Raw genomic sequence first — 22,263 nt, forward strand, 5'->3', positions numbered from 1 at the left:
TGTTGGTTGGCTGTTTTAGTGTTGATGGTTGGCTTTGGTTCCCATGTAGTCAGAAAACTTAAGCACTGATTGGATCACTTGCGTTCAAAGGAGGGATTCTGCTACTCGTCTGGATGCTTCACCAGTATTATAAGTGAAAGATTTCATAAATGCCTCTAAGTTGATACTTGCAGTACCAATTAGGATGGTTCATCTTCTCTGATCTTGAATTTCAAAAAATAGCTAGACATTTATTTAATGAGCATTTCTATTCTTTCCCCAAAAACCAAAAGCCGTATTCTACAAATCTCCAAAAACAATGCATAATAATTAAAAGCTTAAAAATGCTCCATTGAGGGTACTTTTAATTCTATTTTGAATCTTTTTCTGGTGAAAAAATGCTATAACAGCAAAAGCTAGCTCTAGAGGAATTTGTCTTCACAGAACTGTATGACCTTGAATGTATATTAATTTCTTATTTTCACTTGTCCTATATTTCACCACCTTAAGTCTGACACTAATAAAAAGTATTATTATAAAGAACCATTAGAATACTTTGCTCTGACGTCACAATTTGATTCCCAAATTTGATTGATGGATGCAAAAAAATTATTTCTGGGTAGAATAATTCTACAACATTGCTATAAAATAATTTATAATTCATCAGAAAAGAGAGGAGAAGCATGAGAAGTAGTATGCTGCATAGCATCCATCAAATTGTGCATTGAATGACGTAAAAAAAACCTAATCCGAAGGAAAAATGATCATAGCGATGGGTAATCAGGTATCAGTGACGAAAGTACACCTACAAGCTCTAATAATAGGAGCAGTAGGAATGAATTAAAAATTGTTATTAATTCAAAACATTATCATGAATGGAAAAAAATTAACTGATGAGCCCATTATAAATCAGCAGTGATAGGGGACAGGTCAGTAAACAAACTAACTTAAGCACTCAGCCAGAAACCCACAATCCAGATTTGAACCTTGCTCAAGATGGACAATATAAATTGCTCTGTACAGACACATTTCCTGTACTCGCTCATGAGTCTCACGCATACCTGCTGCTGTTGCTGTTGTTGTATCTGTTGCTGCTGTTGGCCTTGCATCTGAGCCTGCTGCTGCTGTTGTTGTTGTTGTTGTTGTTGCTGCTGCTGTTGTAGCCTGAGCTGTTGCTGGTGCTGCTGCATCATACGGTACTGGTGCTGCAACTGTTGGAGCAGAGCCAATTGCTGTGCGCTCAACCCTCCTGCCGTGCCACCCTGACCACCCGCACCCCCCCCAGCAGCGGCACCATTAGCACCACCTGCCTGCTGTTGCTGCTGGTGCATTTGGTGCTGCTGCTGGAGGTAGTGCAGCATTTGCAACTGCTGCTGGTTTAGGTAGTAAGGGGGCACAGCAACACGCTGTTGCTGCTGAGGCTGCTGGGATGGCTGCTGTTGCTGCATGATCCCGACCTGCTGCTGTTGCTGTTGTTGCTGTGGCTGGCCGGGCACCATTTGCTGCTGCTGAGGCTGGGGCATTCGCATGGTGCTCGTCGGGACATTCACTCCATCCATGGGCTCCCCGGACTACAATGAAAGTAAAGTGAACAGTTGAGTTATGGAGTTTCAACTTGGAAAGGAAAGTATTGGCATTTTCATAAATTCTAAAACATACAAAAACTTTTGTATAGCCCCCATACCGATGCTGGCCTATCCATAAGCAAAAAGTTGGCAACAACTAGAATATAAATGTTTTGAAGAAAAGAACTGATGTAAAACCTTAGTTTACTACCATACTGGAACAGCATAACCCTCTAATGGTGTGATTAATTTCTGGGTGTGGTAGCCATGTGGGTTGATTGCTTCTTTGCTATCGAAGGGTGCTAGTTTCAAATCCCAGGTGAAGCGTTCAGACACCTCACATCAAAATCCTCTGAAGGCAAAAGATTTCCCAGGGAAAGAAATTGCCCCCTCCTGCCTTCCCTACCAATCCTGATTATGAGATAGTCACTTGCCTGAGGCTTAATGTGGGAGAGCTCTAACTTTACCTGTCCAAACCAACCTTCGCATTAACTCACTGGGCGAGTGATGTTTCCCTGATATAAAAAATATACTGAAAGAGGAACTTTCCATCAATCTCCAAAACTACGACAAAGCTAGATTATGGAAGTATTGAAACAAATTTTTGCCACAGAATATGATCACAGCGAATTTTTTATTCACCAGCTAAAATTTGGTTAAGGAAATCCGACAGCCCCAAGTAAGGACTCAGAATTCAGTTTTTTTGGGACTGAAAATTATTGCTATGAAAAACATAAAATAAAAGACCTTGTAGACAAAATGTTTGATTGTTCTGACCTAAGCCTTTATGTTTGTGAAATATGGTCTGCCACAATTAAATCTTCCCCTCTGAGTACAACCCCGCACTTGCGATATGATGCAGACATCTCACTTCTGCATCTACAGATTTCTCCTATGCCACCGGAAGTGCATTTGGATCACCAAAATTTTCAATTTGCTCACAGAAAAGATTTTATTCCATTATTTAACCCACCCCCCTTTTATGAATGGGATCTTTATGCCGACTTTTTACACCAATTTGAGGCCCTTTTTTTACTGCTTTGTGAAGATTTTATTTACCAAAATCTAGGAGTCCTAACCATGACTTATACAACTTCGCAGTGAAAATGTAACCACTTATGCCTATATGCCTAGTAAGAGTTAATACTAGACTTGGATAAAAAAAAGAAATTCAGGGCAATCCTTACCTTGAACCTCTTGTTTGCATTGGCCATTGCCTGGGGATTGTTGGCCACTTGCTGTTGTATGATGTGCGGAGTTTGTCCAGGCCCACGTTGCTGAACACCCTGTTGATTTGATGGGTATGGTGGAGGAGGGCCTTGTGGGTTGCCACCGCCACCAATTACTGTCCCCGAAACAAACTGCCCCTGGGCCCCCTGAAACATGGAAGAAAAAACACTTCAGTGCCAAAATCATTTATGCTTTTAATTCAGTAAGAAAGGGAAGGCAGTCTCTTGAATCACATCAAAATTTCAGCCAGAGGTGGTAGAAAAGGGAACACCTATTTAAAGATTTTTACATTTTCTCCTATATCCTAAGCTATCCTATAAGCTATCCCAAAACCCAGAAATGTGATTTTACATTATATTAATCCATAAATCCAAATATTAGAGACAAAAAAATATACTGCAACGGAAACTTTCCATCAATCTCCAAAATTATCACAATGCTAGATTATGGGAGTATCGAAACAAAATTTTGCCAGAGTGAAAGATCACTTGATGAATGAGTCACCTTTGGTTGCATCTAAAGAATAACATCAATCGATGGAAAATTTTTGTTAATTTCCACTAAAATGGCTACGGCTGCCAAAACGGTGCTAGAAATCTATCAGTTTACTACTGCTGGATACGATTTTATTCTCGACTCTTGACTAAATGTCAGTAAATTTTCACCATGATTGGAAATGTAATTTTCCCTTTCAATATCACATGTTCAACAATGTGGGCAACTTAAGGAAGATTTTCAGAGAAAGCGGATAATATGAAAAGACGAATTCTTAAGAATATTTTCATGCGCATCTGTTACAAAAGGTTTTAAGCATTACCGAAAGCGGGACCATATCTGCTTAGATTTGGTATTTTTACATGCTGGTTAATGCAAATTAAGAAGAATTGTTTAAGATGATTCAAGGACTCTTTCTTAGCATACTTGTTTGATTCAAGGACTCATTCTTCCTAATGTTCTAAGGACGTAAAAAATAATAGCTATACCCACAGCTAGTAATCATTTGGTATTCCTTAGCAACAACTGTAAACAGCACACAAAAAAATTGGAGTATCGACCCAAATCATAAAGGGTTCACCATTTAGTAAAGAAAGAAATATTTCAGTTTTTCACCCTGAAGAACGCAATGAACATAAGATGCTAGAGTTTAGAGTGATCCTTGGTTAATTACATAACCTTTGCAAAGGGTACATGTAGAAAAGATGGCAAAAAATGCAAAATTGTAAGCGGGAGCTTCAATTGAGACACCAAAAGCTCATTCTGTTTTATTTCTACGAGTATCAAAATGTTACTTATCTTTCAACTGCCTCAACCTCACCTGTTGATACCCTTTATGAAAGCCGGACGGGGAAGTCTGCTGCGTGACAACGGACCCCATCCTCTGGTGCTGGCCCTGTTGGTGTGGGTGCTGCGGGTGGTGGCCATGGGGGTGGTGATGGTGACCCATAGATGCGCCAACCATCATGCCCTGTTGCTGCTGCTGTTGCCCATGCACGTGGTGCTGCTGGTGCACCTGCTGCTGCTGCCTCGACGTCATCTCAGCTGATATCGGCAGGTTCCACGCTTCCTCTATAGAGGGTAGCTGCCGCCGTCTTCTCAAGAGGAGGAAAAAAATTGTTAAACAAAGGCCCTTCTCACCAATTCCACTTTATATTGACTGTTGATGGTTTGAAAAATAAAGAGACCCTTTTTTCAGTTTTTTGATCCGTCACCACCTTCTCCAGCAATTCACAGGGAAAAATCATTGGCTTCAATCTCTAGGATTATAGGCATCTCTACTAGAGGTGGATTCAAAATAAAATTTGGGGGGAGGGGTCATGACCTGGGTTAGGGGAGGATGGAATACCTCCCTCCCCGGGTGAGAGAGGCATTTTTACAGTAGGGAGAGCTGCTCTGTACAATAAATACAATCAAACTCTCTCAAATCAAATCTCACACTTGGGAATTGTAGCTATGCATTTGCATATACATTCCCTTTACTCCTTTACAAGGTTACAAAAAATTCTTTAACAAATAAAAGTTAAAAATGTTTGAAAAAATTTGAGGGAGGGTCATGACTCCCCCCCATTAATCTGCCCCCGATCTCTACATGAAATCAAAAAATGAAAATGAAGATGCCCAAGTGTGAAAACTGCGACCAACGGGTAAAAAACATCAGGTAATCTAAAATAATGTATCATATTCTTATGACCAAACAAATTCAATTAGCAATTCAGAACAAATTACTCACTTGCTGGTAACACTCGGCATTGGGGCGTTGCTGAGGTGACTTTGAAGGAACTTAATACGTTGACTCAGATTTGGGTTCATCGGCTTGTTGGTGCCACGTGTGGCATTCACATAACAAGCAAAAGCGTCTCTCGGCTGACTGCAACTCTCATACAATATCCCTAAAAAAGAGTAACAACAATCATAACATTGTTTTATCGCATATTTTTAAGGTGAATTTAATAAAATGATAGAGGACCAGGTATTAATAAAACCATATGAGGACCAGGTATCATTAATTTATTGTAGATTAACCATTGATAAAATACAAGCCCCTGGGCAATATCCCTCATAGTTTACCTAAATTAGTCCACGCAGCAGTGTGGCTTTTATCAAGTTGAACGGCACATATGTAGGCCTGCAGTGCATCCATAGGCTGGTTCTGCTGCTGGTACAGAACCCTAAATATAGAGAAGAGAGACACCATCAATACAACTCACGCTCATTTTTAATTTAGTTAAAAAATATGTTTACATAGAACACCAACAAAAAACTATGGCAAAAATATGAAAGAGTGAAGACATATATGCTCAAAAAAGAAAATGTTAAAAGATGGTCAACATATAGGTAGGACCTAAACCTAAGAGTAGTATTGAGAAATCCCTGAATCCCTACACTGAATAATTGATAACATTGGAGAGGTTAGTGAAAACAATGATGATTCATTAGTTTTAAGCTAAAATGATCTCAAATTTCCTCATTACCTGAATTTTATTATAATATATTTTAGATTTTCAATAGAAAATTAATTATTATTACGCATCAATAATTTCAAGGACCAAGATTAAATAATTTTATTTGGTGAAAAAGATATCGATGGCTACGTTCTAACAACACGTATCTCAAAAATAGCAACTTTTCAGGAGACCAAAAAACAATTTATTTTTTTACTTGAATACGAAAATTTAAAACAAAAAGTTCATAACACTGAAAAAGAAGCATTCATTAGAAAGCAAAGAGCTGTGTTTTGCTTGTATTTAATTTTATAATGTTATTACACTTTGTTTAAGATACCTGTCTCAAACCGGCTGAATTTGAGATACATGTTGTTAGAACTTAGCCATCGTTATGCCTGAATGGTAACTTCAATGTTTATCAAAACACTATCAAAGCATACAATGCCAAATCATTTATCCAGCTTAGGAACACCTTACAAAATGAAACACTTCCTTGACCAATTGATGACATATTAACAGAAATGATATGAAGTTTGGGAGATTACGGAGTAGGAATATGGAATCAGTAAAATTTACCTTCAATTTCTGTCTGCAAAAATATGCATACGAAAGTAAGATAATTACGAAACCATGTACATCAAAATACCACTTAACAAAAACATAAAATTAATACTAATAGTAAAGCAAAGCAGTAAGAAACACACAATAATTTCACTGGGGCCTAAGAAATTGCAGTGTTGAAAATCTTAGGCAAAAAATAGATCTGCAGTTCCATCAAAAGATTTATATTAAGGCTGGAACTGGTAAAAGGAAATGAAAATTTATAAGTTATCAAGATGGTTACAAATCTGAACAAGAATTATAAGCATACCCCGCAAACCACTGCCAAAAAAGATCTCCAGCCAACACTCACCCTATGGAGCACCATGTGTCTGCGTTGCCCTCAGACTTCTCTACGGAGTTCCGGTATGCTATGAAAGCATCATGCACCTTCCCTGCACTAGCATAACACCTTCCCAGAAGGTAAAGAGACTGGCCTGACTTGGGATCTGCCTCAATTGACTTCTGGAGGCAATGAATAGCCACACTTTCTCTCTGTGACTTATCACCAAGCGACTCCACACTGTGGTACATCCATCCTAAAAAGAAATCAAAAAAATCCATCATTAAAAATACAATTAAGGGATGAAAATGAAATAAAATAATGGGATCAGACTAAATAATTCCTATTCCTTGGCTTTTACCAAGCTACTGAATACATGAGGTCAGCCAATTATTTCATTCCATTTCATTCACACTTGATTCAAAATAGGTACTTTCTTCCATTTAAGATGAATTACACTACCAAATGCAAATAACATTGTCTGCAACAGTGGTAATCCACAAGGATCTTCTTTTTTTAGTAAATTAAATAATCATTATCAAATAAAAAGCCTATTAAAAGTCTATTTTTAAAATCCTTCACAGGATGACGGAAAAATAAAGGATAACTCAAGAACTAATCACATATTGATCATTAAAACATAAAATAGGAGAAAAATGAGGAAGGAAAGGGGAGTCGATTTAAAATTCCAATATTGCTCTACCTTTTGGAGATCCAAACTAAATTCTTTTAAAAGGAACGACCATATACTTAATGCAAATAATTACAAGAGCTTATTCTTTATCTTTCAGGAACCCCAACTTTATTTAAAAATTGTACGAGCCCTGTCCCCCTTCCTGAAAAAATTTCTACTTTATGAATGGAAGATATTCAAATATAATAAATGCATTTGTAAAATCTTTGTTTCCCTCCAAATCATCAATGCCAATAATCCATAACTTCATTTTTCAATTACTCCTAAATTATAGTTAACTTTTCACAGTAAAGGCATTCTTTCTATAATCTCAAATGATAATAATAATAATAATATATTTAAAAAAATCAATTCCTTAAGACTCGAAACCTCAACTCCTAGGTTGGCAGGCAAAGACTACACCCCTCCACCATCGAGGCCGGCAAATTACAAATATATATTCTATTTTCCAATGAAAGTTGACTTCTCAAAACAAACACATGGTAATGATGACAGTTATGAATTAAATAAGTGAAACATTATCAACATGATATTACACTTAAGCCATTCAAGAGGGCAATTTTTGCTTATCAAAAACGAAATTGATACAAGTCGAGACAAAGAATCTGAAACCATTCGGAAGACAATCAACAAAGAAATTTCAATTCTTTCTCACCTAACTGGCGACATATATCAGCCTTGAGGTGTGTAGGAAGATCTTTCTCTCTCAGGAGCTGCTCGTAACTCTCCTTTGCTGTCTTGTACTTCCCCTGAACTTCATACAAATGGGCAATGTGGAATCGTACTAAAATAAACCACAAGAAGTTATTTTTAAAAAACATTTTCTTTCTGATTATCAAATAATGAAATACCTATGATGGTATTAAACAAGCTTCTCTTAACAAATACCTGAATAAAATTTAGCTGAAATCATCAGCTTTGTATGTTATATGAAATAGCTAAGTTATGAAACTTGGTACGATAAATAAAAGTGTGTATTAAATTCATGAAAAATTAACATGGTATAATTGTTGAAATAATTTAAATATAAAAAATTGTTAGTGAATACCAATGCAAAAAGATCAACCATAATGGAAAAAGTATTATAATCATTGCTAAAATTCATAAAAACTTAAAAATGCATAAAATGAAATTAACTTGTTAATGACATTAAACGACTTCAACTACTGTAATGGAATAGATAAACTTCTTTTTCCATTGTTTTGCACAAAAAAGTACATGATTCATCATTTAAACAAAAAAAATACAATCCATCTAGAATGAAATCATTTTACAAACTGAAATCTAATTTCTCACATATGGCCTTACCCTGGAATTCAGCATTCACAACTGCCATTTTGCGACTGAAAAAGGCCACAGCAAGAAATTTATTAAAAACACCTTTTTCCTGTATTTTTTCTTCTCTTGAATTTCCAGCAAAAACATCACCCCTGGCATGAATGCACTCCTCTTTCCACCATGAGCTCCACTAACCCAAGACGTTACACTTGTTTTAAGCAGGGATGACGGAAATGTTCCGTTTCGACCCGGAGGGAAACGAAAATACGAGGCCTAGGTTTAGTTTCGTTCATCATCATCATCATCACTGGTCAACAATTCTAGGATTGGTTTGACGCAGCTCTCCACTCAGTTCTCCTATCAGCTAATCTTTTCACACCTACGTATTTCTTCTCTTTCACATCTCTCTTTACTTGTTCCATATATTTTGTTCGAGGTCTTCCTTTTCCGTTCTTGCCTTCCACTTGTCTCTCGACGATTGTCTTCATCAGGCCATCATGTCTCAAGATGTGACCTATAAGGTTGTTCCGTCTTCTTGTTAAGGTTTTCATGAGGCTTCTCTTCTCTCCTACCCTTCTTAGGACTTCCTCGTTACTAACTCGGTCGATCCATTTGATTTTCATCTTTCTTCTGTAGCACCACATTTCGAAGGCCTCTATCCTTGCTTTCTCCGCTGCGGTCATTGTCCATGCCTCACTTCCGTAAAGGAGCATACTCCAGATCCGGCGAACAGTTTCGTTCCCGCACGAAATTAAAATCGCCAAGGAGTTTAGTTTCGACCCGGGACGAAACTATATTAATCGAAACTGCGCTGCTCATAGTTAAGTTTCGATCTCAGAAGTTTAGTGGAGGGGGATAAGAGGGAATAGTTTACACCCATTACGCGTGACATACGTGTGGTTAAAACACTGAGCTTAAAAATCGAATGGCCAGTTTGCGTTCACCGTTCCTGTTAGTGGTAAAAATAATGAGTGCCCCGAGCATCTAATGGCGGTAAGCCAAACATCTACCCCATTCAACCATACTACGTACTCGGTGTGTGGGTCGAAACAACTGTTTTAAGGTAAAGCATGGTGGTCCGTCCGGTGCGAAACATTTTCTGTGTTTCGCTTCGTTCCAGAGGTTTAGTATAGTTTCGACGCTGAATATAGCTCCCAGGGTTTTAAGCCATTTCGTTTAGTTTCTACATTTTGCTCCCTGGAACGATAATGTTGCAATTTTACTGGTTTTAACTTTCGTTTATTTTCTATTGCCATCCCTGGCCTTAAATAATAGATATAATCAAATTCGACTTTTGAAGAAATAATTTTCAATTGCTCCCTTGCCTAAACCAAGAAACTGAACGCTATACTCACTTTCAAGCTTGGGAAAAGTAGAAGGAGACGCATCAATAAGGGCCAGCTGAAGGTGTTTCAAAGACGAATCCCAGTCACCGTTGGCTTTGTGCATCAACCCAAGGCGCAGATGTACCTCGTTCGCTCTGCTGAAGCCAGCTTCCACGTAGAGCACTTGTTGGAATGCCTTCACCGCCCTGGAAAGAGAAAGAAACATAACGATTTAGCTATAGGATCCCAAAAATACTTGATAACAAACTGGATTCATATCACTGCGAATTAAGATACATACACATGTTAACTAAACCATGTTTCTTAATGAGAAATTGAAATATTGGTTAATAGAATAAGGTAAACCTTTTCAACCATCAGATACACTTTCGCCATGTACAGTATGAGCATAAATACGACTGACTGTTACAATGATTATTGAAAAATTTCGAGTTTACGATGATTATCGAAAATTAAACATCCGAATGACAGGATTCTCAACAGGAGTGAGACACGGACAATCGGAGTTCAAGTAAGGATTTGTATAAAACTGAAACCTTTAAATATTTACGGTAATAGTCCAAATACGTAGTTTCGTTTTGACATATTTTCCCTAGCATTTACTCCCGTTTCGACCAATAAAGACAAATGAATTTACCTACCACTAAATACGGCAATAAAAAAATTCTATCCCAGGACATACTTGTCCACTATTCGCTATGAACTGCAATGACTATCTCCCAGTTATATGCGTGTTATTATAATAGTCAGGTTCAAAGATTATGTAATGGCGAAGTTCCCGCATAAATTCGTTTCGCGCAATAATTTATTCACACCGGTAAATCATGTTGTGTTAAATAAACATGCGATAACAGAACGTAACTAGACGATCGCACCCTCGAAACACTTAAAAGTCTGACGGTAAAAGATAATGAGTTCCCCTTTCATTGCTCTTGTCAGCTTCCCTCAAGAAAATTTCGAACTTCCGAAGACCACTCCGCCCACTACGCTACCACGCAGACATAGCTCCGCGAATACGGACTCGAGATCGTGGGCCCATTCACTTTCCAATCCGCTCAGTGTGGGCGTCACTTCCCGGGTCTTGGGGCCAGCGACTAGTCGCTGACGGCACGTGTGGCGAAGCGACATGGAACGGCACACGCCCCAGCTAGCAAGACGAGCTCCTCGTGTCCCGGTAAATCACGCTCCGCGAGAAAAAGCTGGCCGACACTCTCTAGGAGGGGAGGGAACAGCACGAGCTATGGAGCAATTAAACTTGAGCCACACTTACAGAGGCGATAGTCGGTGACCGCAATTCACGACCTCACTTTCGCCCGCGCCGAGGAAAGGAACATCGGACATTTAAAAGCACGCTTCAACTACCGCTGGCTGCCGATTAACGGCCAGTTTCCGATCATGAGCGAACTTTAAATTAACTGATTTTTCAACTTCATGATTTCGCGGGGTATATTATAGGATAAAATAATAACTTGATACTGCCCACACTGTAATTGCTGTTGTTCTGGATTCAGCTTTCGAGTTTCAAAGGCGTTATCGAGGGGTCCAAAGGCTTCCACAGTTTCCGAATTCGCTCGGGATCGAAAAAAACAATAATTAATTGAAAGCAATCACCTTCTTGTCGTCATCTACTTACTAGGAAAAAACTACTGTGGTAAAATTGGTGTGGAGGGTATTCCCGTAGTCTTGACCGATACATTAAATGGAATGACTGATCTCGATGTAACTGTCCGTATTGATAAATAGCGATGTGAAAAATAACATTCGGTTTCATTATCACTGCTACTCAGGCGAGTACCTCAACATTCAAACGTATTTGCGAAACAGCCACAGCACATACTGAGAGAAACAAAACGACAACGTAAGGGAACGTTGAGTCTTCTCCAAATCGACAAGGTTAACTCCTACGACCGGGATTCCTAAGATTTCATCATGAATGAGCTGGGCCACTCCCAACTCCTAAGGGAACCTCCCACTTCCTGTCTGCATGCAAATCACGGTCAGGATGTGGTCTTCTTGCCTTCGACCAGAAGAAGGTAACACCGGCATGAGTCGCGGAGAAAAAAATACGATGTGAAGGCGATAAACTTCAATTTGACTACATTCACCGAACCAATTTCGAACGTCCGCAATAGTAAAAACAATTGTCGGGGTAGTATGTGCGCTAAACGAAAATGGGAATGAGATCGAGTAGTAATTAGTCATGAAGAGGTATCCCGAACATATAAAACATGTGCATAAATATATGAATGCGGTACAGTATTTTTAAGCTACCGCTAATTTGCTGCAAACACCACGGAGCGTACTCGAAATAACATTTTGGTTCGTCACGAGCAGCTGTTTTGAGCGATATAAACGGGGAACTGTGCGAGGAGCATAATTTAACCAACGCAATATGGAATCTCTCACAAGTCAGAGCGATAATTAGGCAGCGAATACATTTAGAACAAACCCGAAAATACATCGTTTTACTCATCCGCGGTTCCATTCGACCTAGAGCCCAAGCGAAACTTCATACCGAGTTCAGAGAGACAAAAAAGCAACAATGGAGTCTTACCCGACAGCCTAAAATAATATCTTTCTTCTACCTTTGGCAGATGTCTCTTTTTGAGGTGTTATCTTTACGAGTATCCAGTCGTCTAAAAGAACAGTACGCAACAATGAGAGGCCAGACTGCGAGGTAGCTTTTTTTTTAAGGCAGATGCATTGCGCTGGTAAAGGGTTCTCGAGTGCGCAGCAATAAAGCGGAGTAAATGCAACGATAAATGCATGCCTCGAGAGATAAAAATGGATAGGTACCAATGTTTTAAATTGTTAGGCGTGCTCAATGTTTCCTGATTCCAAGAAATGCCCTCTGAGGGGAAAAGTTTCCCTCAACTACCTTCGCCCCGAAAGTGAGCTAGAATTTAGTATTTTCCCTCGGCGGATGAAAGTCTCTGCAGCAAAAAAAGATGCACCAACGGATGCGGGAATATTTTGCACTTTGAAGGAGCGATTTTACAAGAATCGAGGCAGATGATTATTTTGAGCTAAAAGGCGCTTACACACACATCGAATAGTATTACCACGGATATCTGGAATCCAATAATGACACGGCAGGAAGAAATACCATGAGACACATTTTAAACAAAAAATCGCATTTTCTGGCCAAAATAGCAAATATAACTGACTTTTTCAGGCTGCCTTCCTCGCTTTTGCCATGTATTAACCTTGGTTACACCGAACTGGAAGAATTTTTCATTTCGTTCTAAGTGTGCCCACGAAGTTTTCAGATGAGCGTTGATCTCGTAAGTGGCGTTTCATGAAGTCAATATGAACACTTTGACAGACACTGGAGCTCACAATAAGCCGAGCAAATCACCTTATAATTTCAATTTCTCCTCCAAATTTATTATGTGAATTTCAATTTAATGTCCAGAAAGCTATTCCTTCAAATAACCCTGATCGCTTGACAGCAAACCCCGACTCGACTCGCTTTCAACACCGGCTGGTGTCTCGATTACTGGTTGGCCTCAGTGTGAATTTCTTTTCACACCTCACCGGCACGAGCTACGACCTTGAGGCACCGGAACAGAGAACAGTGTGCAAGGGAACACCCAACACCTTTGCAGCAATGCTGACACAAAATGCCCACGCGGGCTGGAGTTAAGTTACCCCTATTTTCATTAGACGAGCGAGACCAGAAAGCCACATAGACTACGTGAAACATCTCATGGAGGAAGGATAAATTCCCGGAAAGATATCTTCTCAAGGACAATCGGAACCTTCCGCAGGGCAGACACTTGTCCACATGTATCCAAGAGGACTTTCCAGGAGACTTTTTTCAACCGCAACCTTTAACGGGTGGATCGTTTGACGCTCCAAAAAATTGGTTTGACAACCGCGTCTCTCTGCCTCGGCTGGGCGAGACCGATTGGCATTCTGGGCTCGCAAGAGAGTTTACTAGTGCGCATGTGTACTCGTGGGATTCCTCGATATTTCATATAATGCAATACATCCTCCATGTATTGTAAAATCACGATAGGAATACTTCTTGCCAATTGCTGGCAAAAAAAACTATATATTTAAACTTGTGTACCACCGATAACTCATGATTTATTTACTGGAAATCGTTCGTCAACATACTTCTGATGATCAGCTGGTTATCAATGGCCAACAGTGAGATCGCCGAACCAAAAATCGAAGAACAACGAAAATCAAATGCGCAGAGCAAATTCTACCATCGAAAAGACCTGCTAGTCCACGACATCGTCCTTCATAAGTAATTTTTGCCAATGAATCCCTAGAACCAAAAATGTCCGTCTATTTACGTGAGTGGGGAGGAAACACAAGACTGAGGGATGAGGAGGAGCAGGGTGGGTGGGTGCAGAGACGACCGGGAGAGGGGGGAGGTGAGGAAAGAGAAGGGAGGATGGAAAGACGGCGGGAGGGGGTGGTGGGATTGTTGGAAAGAAAGAAGACGAAAAAAATAACGAATAAAAAATACCGGGGAGAAGGAGGGTTGATTCCCCTCAAGTGGGCGGGTGGGAGGATGGAAGGCGACCTTGAGAGGAGCCATGGCACAGCCGACGAAGACGTTGTTTCGGAGGGGGGAGTTTGGGGGAGGGAAGGAGTGGGGTTGAGACAGAGCGCGTTCACCTGCCTCCCTGAGGGGGCAAGAGAGAGAGAGGGGACTTGCGGGAGGAGTGGCCGTGCGGGAGGAGTGGCCGTGCGGCCGGCGACCAGCCGCGCGGCCGACGACCCAGACCGAGAAAGACTCCGCCTCGTGCGCGATTCGCCCGGAGTGGGAGGAGAGACAGACGAGACAACACAATGAAAAAAGCAAGGAGAGGGCGGCCGTCTTCCTTTTCGACTTTTTCGTCTTCTCTCATGGGTACATGACCGCTCTGGGGGGGAGGGGGGCGGTACGGAGTCGTAAAATTTGTACGACATTTAATCGATTGTAGGGCGACGCAGATTGCTTGCACAGTCGGCCCCGATTCATCAAAACATCATTAAAGGAGAAAATATGATTATTTACTGATTCTACGGGGAACCAACTTTATAAATATATATAAATAAGTATCTTAAATATAAGTAAAACAGGGTTGGGGTAAATAGCAATCAAATTCGATTTTTTACTTTAGGAGAATACTTATTCACAGGATTAAATACTTTTGTTGGTACCATTTTACGGTATTGTACAGTTAAATTTAACGGGGACGTGAGCAACTACTCAAAATAAAATTATTTCGATGCGTTCAATTGTTACGACGAACGACTTAGATTATTTAGAAGCTAGGATAGGGAGATAAAAATTATTAAGTAATAATAATCCCAATCGAAATGGGATCCCCATGCCAAGCTTTTCCGGAGAAACTAAGAAGAGATTCTGAGATTCAATAAAAACATATTTTGAAATTTGGATAAACAGTAACAACCAATACCCAAAAGTAACTCGGCCTACAGACCACTTTAAATAAAATCTCATGTGTTTCTTGAACCAATACGTATTCAATCACTAATGAATATTTTGTTAAGAAAGCAAATTCTTGCCTTCAATTTACAGTAACCATTACTCAACAGTCTTATGAGAAAACTTGGAGATATCCCGAAAATTTTTTAAATAGTTAGTTTAATTTAAATAGTAATGTCGGTCCGTGTTACAACATACACCAAGAAAACTGGGTGATCTAAGAGGTGATATCATATGGTACTTGGCGACGATTTCAACCCAATTACAATCATTCAGTGCGAAAAATGATTGGCTCCTGGAACAAAAAAACTTATATTCAATACAAATTCACAATGATAAACATCGATAAGAAGGAAAGGTGCTCTTAGGCACGTGCTCTAATTATGCAGAAACACCCTGGCACCTGGAACTCTCTTTTGAGTAAAATTCTTCTCCGTTGAACAGAAAATGTTTTCATGTTCTAGATACTCCACGCCGAAGAGTTGCGACTGAAATACGACAGTACAAAAGTGAAATTAATTATTTTTCAGTTATTGAGCATGTGTCTGTCCCAACTAAACGGCATTAACGCCAAGAAGGTAAGTACGAAGGTAGGCTCGTGGAGGGGCCGGCAGATGCGAGGGGAAGATAGCCCGAGAGGTTGAGTCAAACAATCCCCACCGTAGGATTGATGACTGCAGATGAGTATAGTTCTTTCCCCTCCAGAGATCGGACCCGCCCCACTAATTGAAATCCAGACAGCACCACAATTCTTCCGCTTATCGTCATCTGTTCGCACCGTCAAACGGGACGCTACTGATTCCAGGTTGTCCAGCGATTCTACGATATTTTTTCATTGTGTTTTACCGGTTTTTAAGTGAATATTTAGATTCTTCTGTCTCTCTTACTTCTACACAACTTTTCACTCAAATTCTTATCAAACATACTAACTTCAAAGCGTCGGCCATACGAATTTTGGCAAAGAGAACCAGGTTTCTGACGAAAATATCTGGATTTTCCTGTCTTTTCCATTTTTTTTCACGCAACTTCTTATCGAAATACCTATGAAATTCTTAAGAGTGGTATTTTTCAGACACGCGATTTTTTTGCCGGGAGAACCTGCACAATGAGTTGAACATATCAACGACCAGCTAAGCCGAATGATGCCTAGGGCGCTGCCTGTCCTGGAGTAATTGTTTCGTCAAGCAATTTCATGTTTTTATCATAAAAAATACAGAATATTAGAGTTTTCCAAGACTTTCATGTAAATTCCAGGAAAGCAGGGCACCCTGGATGCGGGGAACTGAGCACGAGGCTAAGCATGTCCCCTATTTCTATTGGGACAATTTTTCGTGAGCCAAGGGCGACCAAGGGTAGGAAGAAGAATTTTTTCTCCATCGCAAGACACCGAATCCGAAACGCAAAGAGGCCATTCCTCGAAAAAGCGATAAATTTCCGTACGTCCCGAAGCCATCGAGCCTCCTCTTCAGCCTTGCCATCTCTTGTCACTACAAAATGAGGGCAGCCAATCGCCCGTCAAGAGACAAACGCGAGACGCGAAGTTATTCGACTCCCTCACGAGGTACAGCACGCGTAATGACACGAAGCTACCATTCATCAGGCAATGCTTCCAAATTTCGCTCATGGTTTAGGGACGAAAGTCATGCCCTCCCCCCCCAACAGGATTGAAGGCTCAACCCATTTAAAAACCTAACGTCTTAGCTCCACGTAACTTCTTCATTTATGTTCTAGAGATCATAAGTCACACATCATCTAGCTCAACGCATACTTATACTACGTTACAATGGATATCGGGTTCATCTCAATTTTACCGATACTTTCATTGAATATTTTTTATTGCTTCTAAGTGGATGCAACCTCCGAATGTATTTTCCCTAAAAGGCTCACTAGGATGCATACCGCCCACCTCCACAGGCATTCCTGCAAAATACGCCAATAAACAAGGAAGGATAGATATTAGATCAGGATTTATCTAAATTATTCATTATTCATGCATAAGGATAAGGCAAATAGAAACTATGCCGAGTAGAAGAGCTAGCCTAAGGCTATCGAAAGAGTGTTAGATTGTCAGAGATAATTTACTAAATTCATATTCGGCCAGTAAAATTATTAAACTTCACCCTTTCTTCTCTGGAGGGGAATAAAAATTTCAGTACAAGAGAGGTAAAAGACAGTATAGGATATAAAAGGATATCAAAAAGCAAAAATATTTGAAGCGCCTCGTAATCAAACAAATTCTGAACAACACATACTCACTAAAGCTGACGGTTGCATATTACTCCAATCACTTGCAAATATTTCTCGGAACGGCCTTCAATCCCCAGAGCCAGTAGAAACAATTTTCTACAGTTTCCCGTGAACTACCGACTTATCGCCCTATTACAGCTCTAGGCTGTAGTTCCCCTTTAAAAACGGCAGGGAAAATTCTCTATAACGACTCACTAACGGTCTACCAAGAACACGGAATAATGAAGACCATACAACTCAAATTCCACCTCCTGGGGGCTTTCCCAATAAACATAATAGGCTATAGGTACAATTATTTTAACAGCCATAATCTATAATCCCACGAAATGCTACTGTAGAACTGAAATGATAAACAAAGAAAATAATAACAATAAGCTGAACTTCGGTAAAAGAAAGGAATTCAGTTCAAAACGACAGCAAAAACTCGATTATGCAATGAATTACTGGTATTTGAAACATATTGATGGATAGGAAAAGATAAGCGGAAAAATATATGCATACAGGAGGTCATTAAGAGCTAACCTTTTCCTGTGGAAGAACAACGGAGAAGATATCGATCCACGTTTCACGATATAAATCACCATCGGTTTTAAATATACTTCCTCCACTAGCCTCGAAAGCGATCGTGAACGCCGAGGACCTTGGGAGACGATTCGCATCAGGGCGGGTCCCTACGGCTCGCCAATTACCCCGCCCCTTTCCGAATTATGAATAAATTAACGAAGAATCACGATGAGAGGGCAATACTTTTTCCACTACTTTCTGCAACGCGCTAATTTATTAAAAAGCACGGAATTCACAGTCGCAGGGGAGTGACTGAGACGGCAGGGAATGAGAGAGGAACCACTTTCACCGGAAGTCGTTCAACTTCCTAACGACTGCGACTCACGTAAACGCCTTCCAGAAATTAAATCTACACCTTCTCCTCCTACGGACAACTAGGACTATCAGCCTTCAAAAAGAAGATTGCCACTTATTTTGGGGGTCTCACGAAATTTACGACGTGCGATAGCATTTATGCAACTACTTCAGAGGGTTTTTCCGTGATTCCATTTACGAATAGTCCATCCCACGAATGGTTCAGTAACGTCCGCGTGAAAGGCGCGACTTTTTGCACTTAATTTACTTCCAAAACTATCGCAGCCATTGAGTAACTGGACTCGGCCTATACCTCCTGGAATGTACACCCGTCAAACACGTTAAGGAGACCTTTGACGTATAGCAAGTGGACAATAAATTAAAAAATAGAAGTGAAGAAAAGCTTTTATTTATCAATATGCTTCACAACTGCTTATAAAGTCAGCATTAATTCAATGGATGATGCCAAAATAAGTATAGCCCAAGGTATTTTTATAATTCTTGATAAGCTGTAGACTTTTCTCATTCGCAAACGTAGAAGTAACTTTCAAACAGACGCCTACAGGTAATGCAGTAAAATATCAACAAACAAATCAACGAGAGAATTATTGATGCAAAAATAATGGATTTTCTTACATAAAAATGTACAGCCATCTATAAGTCAAGAAGAATAATATGCACGGAAACAAGTACAACAAAGCGCCAAGATCTAAACTTCCTAGCAGTTACATTCCTATGAGGTTAATGAAATGAAAAGCGTCCCTTTAAAAGGCAACCACCTAGCGGAAATACTTGCCCTGATAAGAACACACGCAATTGCATGACTCATCCCACGGGCTGAAGTCCTCACACGCATGCCTCGCGTTTCTTTGAAGAATTATTCTGCTCAGAGGTGTCACTTTATTGAACGTGCACCCAGAATCAAGCCTTGGCGATAATGATCACAGGTGCTGACAAACAAAAGGATAGTTTTATGCGATAAGAAACTACTAGCATGACTAATTGTAACCATTAACTTTCCATATTCAAATAATTACATATTTCACCGAGTGTGCTATGCAAGGTCTACGACGGAAAATATTCATTTAACAGTTGGATGCGGCCATGGCCTTGATCGCTGTAGGCCATTGAACCACAAGAGTTCCATGCCTTCCAGCCCAAAGCGGGAATGGTGCGATGGATCACACGATTAAGCAGTGCCGCCGACACGCAAATTTCGTTGAAGCTATTTCCGACTCCATACACCCCAAGACCGTGAATATTTATCGACAGAATTCCTGCGCCTTCCCTCCAAATACGCGATACGGAGGTTTGCAAAAAATCCATTTATCCAAATGAGGTAAAAAATTATCGCGCATATAAACTTTCAATAATTACTCACCATCAGCAACGACGCATTTAAAATGCGTCTAAAATAAGCTGATTACACAATTGAGATTATCGCAACATTTATGCATCAAATTACATAAAATTGCATGGATTACATTGCATCAAAATATATCAACCATCAGAGTGAAATTATTATTTAATTAACGCTCATTATGATGCATTCGGATATTCCCAGGCGTCATTCTGAAGTACATGAATGAAAAAATTATGAGAGCGACTGATGGTCAAAATTTTTGGTAACAAATTAGATAAATGATATATTTCTATTGGAATTTAATTTCAAAGGGCGATGAATTCATGCGTGCTCTTATCAAATCCACGCCTATCGACCCAAGAAAATATCAGGCAAGAGTACTATTTGGAGACAATTATAAATGGAAGGGCAAATTGGTATTGCATAACATATCCTCCACGGTGGGTTAGGAATTTGATGAATCTTTCGAGTGCACGAAAGCTCTTGGTAGTTTATAAATGATTAAGGGAAACTCGAGAAAAACATGAACACTGGGAAATTTACAGTTGCCATACTCGAGGAAAAATATTTTCCTTTTCTTTTCGTTCGACAGACCATCGACAACTGGTTGGATTCGAAATGTGTTCTCTATTAAGGCTCAGTTTGTTCTTGTTTAAAGTAAAAGAAAACGCATTGAGACCATAAGATAGGGTAATTGTCTTCGTTTACACAGTATTCGAAGCAATTACTACTGCTAAATCTGCATTTTCAAGATACATGGGCAAAAAAAAAAACTTCAAGCACATCTACATGGCCTTGAATTTTAATTGACCTTGCCGCAAAATGAATACTGAATGCCGTACGAATTTAAACGCCACGAAAGCGAAAAAATAGGAGGAGGAGAACAATTAGAGATTGCTATGGTTTTTCGAAGTAGTATCCACGAAGACCTTAGGCTGGCTAGCCACGAGGGCTAGAAACATTGCAAATAAATAACCATCGGCTTATTTCAGTTTGCAGAGCAAACGCTCGTCATGATGGAGAGTAAATTATCGTCCCTAGATGAAGTTACGATAACGAAGCTTCCACTATGAATGAAATACCAAGGACACGGTCGACGGACCACACGAGTGGGGGTCATTACGCATGACGTTATCGCGAATAAATTATCGAAGTCTTGGCAACGAGTTCGTGTCTCGTCAAAATTACAGAAGGGGGAAAACAAACAAAACACGGAATGCAACATCAAGTGATGTAAAACTCAAATATCAAACACGATCGTGGCACATCTGTTATATAAATAGGACGCATACCTCCCTCTCGCCGTCATTTTCGGTGACGAATTCCTCTTTGAAAATCTATGTTATCACAGTGAAATTTTCAGGGTCTACTAAGAGTAGAATATTGATAGCATTTCCCAATATCTCAAAAGTGAAAATTATACCCGAGCATTTTCTTAGATGTATTTTTTTATGTTTGTCACACAGACACAGTTATCCACTATATATACCCAGAGATTTTCAAAATGATAACGCAAAAGCTGAACGATTAATGCGTCACCAAAAAACAAAAGATACGACATGTCGAAAGGTAGAGGGTGATACATTCCCCTAAATCAGTAAACACATTTATTTGTCAAGCGGGCGGAAAAGTTTACCGCAACATGACTTGATAGAAATTACTCACTTCTGCTAACACCTTACGCAAGTGTGCTTTTGCACTTTATCCCTTTGGAGAAATTAAGGGGAAAAACGAGAAGGGGTACTACCGTGCATGTCGCACCAAAGGGAACTGTACCCTACCCCTCGGTTCAACGGACGCATTGGGCGAGATACATGAATCCTCGGGCCGCCGTAAAAAGGGATAAACGAACACACCCCTTGCTCAGCGCGACAGTTAAAAACCCATAGTGGGAAAGAGAGACAGGGATAAAAAGAGGAAGAATCTCCTCAAACAATGCAGCGTTGATGGTATCTTTTGATGTAGCGAGTCCCACGGCGAGGTGAACGCACTCCGCCATATTTTTCTTCTTTTTTTTCCCGTCTCACCGGCTGCGGGATCCACCGGCTCTCTTGTCCGAGCTGCCAAAACATTTCATTCGCCGGCAGCCTCTTGGCACACAATTCGACATTCCATGCACTCCTCCATTTGAATCGCATTCGGCAGTGATAGCAGTAACCCAGATACGCGCAATTAGAGCAGAGCAGACGATCGACGCCGAATTTAAAGCGGTGTTTGTTATCCGTCGTCTTGACCAGCATAGTATACGCAGCTACAAACAGCGGAATTTAGGTTTAATTGAAATCCCTGAAATTGGTAATTTGGCATAATGACGGCAGTGAGTATAGACACACATCATCTACACAGCGTTCTTCCTTTTACCCCGCACACGATCTCCCTTTCTCACGCACATTGTTTTCGCATTCACAGAGACGATCAAAGATCAA

The 22,263-nt window shown here is 40.0% G+C and overlaps 1 protein-coding gene across 3 annotated transcripts in view; it reads right to left on the bottom strand.

Annotated features, from left to right (window-relative positions):
• LOC124154048 (histone demethylase UTY-like) overlaps positions 1-22,263 on the bottom strand; it is a 179,498-nt gene that overhangs the window by 18,503 nt on the left and 138,732 nt on the right. For 2 of the 3 annotated variants that reach the window (XM_046527539.1, XM_046527541.1), the window contains 8 exons: positions 9,927-10,102; positions 7,949-8,077; positions 6,630-6,855; positions 5,340-5,440; positions 5,002-5,161; positions 4,090-4,363; positions 2,732-2,920; positions 1,041-1,550 (listed from right to left, as the gene is read on the bottom strand). In XM_046527539.1, coding sequence (XP_046383495.1) covers positions 1,041-1,550; positions 2,732-2,920; positions 4,090-4,363; positions 5,002-5,161; positions 5,340-5,440; positions 6,630-6,855; positions 7,949-8,077; positions 9,927-10,102 — 1,765 coding nt within the window. The remainder of the gene's footprint in view (positions 1-1,040; positions 1,551-2,731; positions 2,921-4,089; positions 4,364-5,001; positions 5,162-5,339; positions 5,441-6,629; positions 6,856-7,948; positions 8,078-9,926; positions 10,103-22,263) is intronic. The other variant, XM_046527540.1, reaches the window with a different exon arrangement.

This window comes from Ischnura elegans, chromosome 2 (genome assembly GCF_921293095.1).
Source record: "Ischnura elegans chromosome 2, ioIscEleg1.1, whole genome shotgun sequence".
NCBI lineage: Eukaryota > Metazoa > Arthropoda > Insecta > Odonata > Coenagrionidae > Ischnura > Ischnura elegans.